At 49.5% G+C, this 5,287-nt stretch overlaps 1 protein-coding gene across 1 annotated transcript in view; it reads right to left on the bottom strand.

The window, feature by feature from the left end:
* Nucleotides 1-3,582, bottom strand: part of PDIA4 (protein disulfide isomerase family A, member 4) — a 33,601-nt gene extending 30,019 nt beyond the window's left edge. Inside the window, exon 1 of the mRNA XM_011989548.1 lies at nt 3,211-3,582. Coding sequence (XP_011844938.1) covers nt 3,211-3,298 — 88 coding nt within the window. The 5' untranslated portion in view covers nt 3,299-3,582. The remainder of the gene's footprint in view (nt 1-3,210) is intronic.
* Nucleotides 3,583-5,287: the final 1,705 nt, after the last annotated feature.

Below are 5,287 nucleotides of genomic sequence, written 5' to 3'. Positions count from 1 at the left end.
ATATATATATATACACACACACATATATATCCAGAGCCTTTCAGTACCTTCTGAAAAGATGCAACCTTCCTCAGCATGAGACAAATGAATTCCCACGTTCATCTCCACATTGCTCAGTCCTTCTGCTAAGGCCTCTCCTGAAACGTGGGACCCTCACCTAAGCAGGCTGCCGCAGTCCCTGTCCACTCCCACGGGGCACACCTGATGACAACACTGGGTCCCTGCCCAGACGCACGCAGCTCCTTTCAGGATGTCCTCACTCTCCATCCTCGGCTGATCACTCTCATCTCCACCAGAAAAATGCCTGAAACAGCTGCATAAACTCTACCACCCAGCCAATACTGAAGAGTTTATATTAAACACAGAAACAAGAACTGCGTTATCAGCTATGGTAACCATTATAGCTGATATTTATTTATGTACCAGGCACTGTGCTGGGTTCTTAAACACACCACTTCACCCCTTAAGGGAGATTGCATTACAGGTTATTACATGTTACAGATGAAGAAACTGACATGCAGAACTATAGTCACCTGTCCAAGGATCACAAAGCTACTTAGTTGGAGGGTCCTGACCACTTAACTGCTATGCTGTATTGTCACCTTAGATTTTCTTCCCAATATGCCCAAAGTTTTTGGAGGAACATTTAGATTTTCCACATTTTTATGGCTCCGAAAATAACTATGTCTCAGGAATCAAAAGAGGAGGGCAGTTTAACGCTTCCTTAGCATGAAACACAGGTGACTTTCCACTTACTTTTAAATCTAAACAAACCAATACCACATAAAAGCAGGCAACAAACAGGATCAGAATATTTTCCTTTCCTATTTTAGCAGGAAGGATGCGTAGAGCGCAGGCACCTTCTAATCTGAGACTGGAAAGCCATGCAACGTGAGGCTTAAGCCATCAGAGCTTAACAGTGTATTTAGTAACTATGTTGGGGCATTTAAGTTCCTAAACACCACTGTGCTGTCTAAATCTAAAATGTAACCGAAGCAAAAAGAAAAAAAAAGCCTCGAGACTTGAAACACTTGAGGGGTGAGGTAGTGTAGACTTGAAATAAATCTGTTGGACAAGTTATCAGTGAATCTATGACACGTTTTGACAATGAAAGGCCGAGGGATGCCCTCGGGGTGAGAAACGGTCAAAGTAAGCCCACATCGGTCAAAGTAAGCCCACATCATGGCTCACACCTGTAATCCCAAACACTGGGAATTTAAGGGCGGAGAACTGCTTGAGGCCAGCCTGGGCAACATAGTGAGACCCCATCTCTACTAAAAAAAAAAAAAAATTAGCCAGGCAGCCGGGTGTGGTGGCTCACTCTTGTAATCAGGAGATTGAGACCATCCTGGCTAAGACGGTGAAACCCCATCTCTACTAAAAAATGCAAAAAATTGGCTGGGCATGGTGGCACGTGCCTGTAGTCCCAGCTACTATGGAGGCGGAAGCAGAAGGATCACTTGAACCCACGAAGCAGAGGTTGTGGTGAGATGAGATCACGCCACTGCACTCCAGCTTGGGCGACAGAATGAGAAAAAAAATTAGCCAGGCGTGGTGGCAAGCACCTACAGTCCCAGACCCTTGGGAGGCTGAGGCAGGAGGATCCCATGAGCCCAGGAGTTTGAGGCTTAAGTAAGCCATGATCGCGACAGTGCACTCAAGCCTGGGCAACAGTGTGTGATCTTGTCTCCGGGTGGGAGGAACCGGAGCTAGAAGCCCAGGAGGCCTGCCCTTGGCCATGATGACCCCGGGGATTCCTAGGCTCACCCCAGAAGCAATTGCTTCCCAGGGGCTCTACTGTGTTGAAGACCTCTGATCCAAAGGATAAACGTGCTGGTCCTAACACCTCCTAAAGCCACTCTCCCAGGCCTCTCAAGAGTTCCCCCAAAAACAAAATCACTGGATCAAAACCAAGGCAGTGCTATAGTGCTTTTCCGCTATGTTCCAAGAAGCACCTTCCACCCACACTGGTCCTCAAACTTCACTGTGCCTCCAGAAGTTCATTCTATGTCTCAAGGGAGAAGTGACTTAAAACGCAGATTCCGGGGCCCACCCCTGCATTCTGCTTCAGTGTATTTTGGGCATCTGTATTTAAATAAACTGTATTTAAATAAACACTCAGGTGATTTGGGTAAAGGTCTCAAGACACAATTTGTAAGCAGCCCCGCTAGCTGGTTCCTTTCGGCAGGTGTTTTTCTCGCCGAGTGTGGGTTTCTACTTCCTTTTCTATTTGGGCAAAGACTCTTTTTGAATCAGTGACCCACACAAAGTTACTCAATCTGTTTGAAAGAGTATAAAGTTCACAATTTCCCTGCACACTAACATTATAAAAGAGTGTATATTTATATTGGAACAAACTTAAAAGGTTAAAAAACTAGTAATTGAAAGTAAGGGCAGAGAAGAAGAAAGTTAAGACCAGTACCTGGAAGCCTTATTCTCTAGGAATAACAACCTTTTCTTAACTAATCTTCAGAGTTCTTATGTTTGCAGTTAGCTCATTTCGAAGAAAAATGCAGGAAGCATGAAGAAGTTTTAGTATTTCTACTGGAGTGTGCGCTTCATGGGCAGGGACCACACACACCATCTTTTCCTCCCAGAACCCAGTGCAGGGACTGGCACACAGTAAATGCTGAATAAATGCAGAAGGAATGGTATCTTCAGTTTCTCAAAGTTGCAAACCAAGCCATCCTTTTCTCCCTTGAACCAAAATCTTTGGATTAATCATTTCCAAATCCACACACTAAATTTTAAGAAGGAATGCTTACTGTTTCAAAGAACTAGCACTTGGTTCTTCACGCCTCGCCCCTTCACTACAGGGGCTCCCTCTCCCTTCCCACTGCCTGGGCGCATTCGCCTGGAGTCAGCCTGGACCTGAGGAAAATCTGCAAATTAGGGCGAAGGACCCAGCTGCAAAAAAGGCGCTCTGCAGCCCTCTCCAAGCCTCGGGTGACAGGAGGCTTCCAGGGAGTCGGAGCCCAAGAGACCCCGGCCACCTTCCTGTCCTGGGAGCCCCAAATCGATCCTGCCACAGCCACAGCCACCGCCCCCGCCCCTGCAACTCCGCCAAGTTTACCCCGGGCTCGGCGCCCATCGCTAGTTCTGGAGCCGACCGCGCGGAAGCCAGCCCGCCGGGGTTGCAGCGCCCGGGCCCCCGCACATCCCTGCAGCCCCCGCAAGCACGGCCCGACCCGCGGCGCGCTTGCCGCTCACCTTCGTCCGGGCCCTCGGCACCCGCCACGGCCAGCAGCTGCGCCAGCCCAAGGAGCAGCAGTAACAGGTAGGCTTTCCGGGGCCTCATGGTACCGGGGGCGGAGCGCGGCCTCCTCGCGTCGGCAGCCGCTGCGCGCACCGAGAACTCCGGGTCTGGCCGACCGCCCGTCGCTCCTGAGCGACGCGGGAGAGCCGGAAAAACCCACGGGAAGTCGGCCCCGGCGATTGGCAGGGGGCGGAGGAAGCCGCGGGCCGGCCAATCCCAGAGTGACGCCGGCGCGGACCGCGTGCGCCTCGGCCGACTAGAGTCGGCTCCGCGGCCCTAGACCCTCCTTAGTCCTGCGCGCGGCCCTCGGTTGCGCGTTTAAAACTCCGAGCCCTAACGTGAGGTGCCCCCTTGTGATTGGCTGCACCACGACCACCAATCAGCGGCTGCCACTCGGTTTGCTGGGAGCGCACAGGCCAAGAGAGGGAGCGGGGGAGAACAAAGGCGGCGGGCCGGGCACGGGGAGGGCGGGACCTGGCTACGCCTCGGGGCGCTATTGGCCATCGGTGTCGGGGGCGGGGTAGGAGAGGCGGAGCCTGGGAAATATGGAGCGGGGCGGGGCTCGGCTCAGCATTCTGTGGCCGAGCTTGGCAGTAAGAACACGTGTCGGTACCGGAGCGGTGGGGAGCAGTGGCGAGCAGGGCGGTCCTCGCAACCCGCCGGGGCTCTGAGAGTTTGGAGACCAACGCGGGCAGATGAGCACGAGCCTGTTGCTAGAAAGAGGGGAGAACGGGGTTTCCAAGTCCGCTACATATTCGTGGGCTTCTTAATTTTTCTGCTCGAGCAAATAAAAAGTTTATTTCTCTCCGGAGTATTGAGCGGGGAAGAGCATGCAGTAAAGTGAACCCAGACTAGAATCTGGGGAAGCCTCTCTCCAAGGTTTCATCTCGGGAAAACAAGCCATCAGACTCTAAACTTTGCCTCGTCTTACTTAGTCCTCTAGTGATTTTCTGCAAAAGAAAATACCAGATAGGCAATCTAGTGGTTTACACAGATCTGAATATAAGCTTGAGGTTTTCCCTCTTGACCACTTTGGAGAAGAAAACTAGGTTACGATGACGATTTTTGTATATCAGAAAAGAAGCCCGTAATGTGCATTAAGTTTGAGACTTTTTTTTTTTTTTTAACACCTAGGAGTTTTAGAAGGCAAATAGGGAAAAGAAAAACCTAAACTGAAGTTCAGGAGTATTTTCTCGTGTGTGCAGATTATTACGCGAGGAAGGAAAAAAAGGGTAACTCACAGACCTCAGCAATTAAAAAGATTTAATTTTTTTTGTTGAATGCCTATTAATCTGATGGTTCCTGGTCAATTTTGTAGGGCAGAACATTATGCAACTAACTCTACAGTACACACTTACTATTATCGTGCCATGAACGCTGGCTACCAGTTTGGTATCGTGTTATTTTTTGAGACAAGAATCTCGCTCTGTCGCCCAGGCTGGAGTGCAGTGGCGCCATCTCCGCTCACTGCAGCCTCTGCCTCCTGGGTTCAAGTGATTCTCCTGTCTCAGCCTCCCGGGTAGGTTGGACTACAGGTGCCCGCCACCATTTCCTGCTAATTTTTATATTTTTAGTAGAGACAGGGTTTCACCATGTTGGCCAGGCTGGTCTCAAACTCATAACCTACCTCAAGTGACCCACCCGCCTCGGCCTCCCAAAGTGCTGGGATTACAGGTGTGAGCCACCGTGCCCAGCCTTAATATCATTTTAAAAGATAATCATGTTATTCAAAAAGAGTCAGAGTTCTCATCTTTCTTCTTGTTTCCTATGACTGTTAAACTGAAAGGAATGAGGAGCCCATTTGCTCAGTGGTGGGAGAAACAATTTCACTGGCCTTTGGTCCATACAAAGATAGGAAGAAGGCTCTTGAAGTGCTGTCTGTATATGTGCATAAACACACACGTATCTTGTGAAATTAAAGTAACAGTGTTCTTTTTGAAAGCATTTAGGGTATAGCTATAGAAGTTCATTCAACAAAACAGAACTTTATCAAGTTGGAAAGCTCCTTTCTCTTTATCCCTAAATTTTTCA

The sequence above is a fragment of the Mandrillus leucophaeus genome, unplaced genomic scaffold, assembly GCF_000951045.1.
Source record: "Mandrillus leucophaeus isolate KB7577 unplaced genomic scaffold, Mleu.le_1.0 Scaffold357, whole genome shotgun sequence".
In the NCBI taxonomy this organism is placed as follows: Eukaryota; Metazoa; Chordata; class Mammalia; order Primates; family Cercopithecidae; genus Mandrillus; species Mandrillus leucophaeus.
Note: the sequence above shows the minus strand (reverse complement) of the source record. Positions and strands in the feature narration are given on the sequence as shown.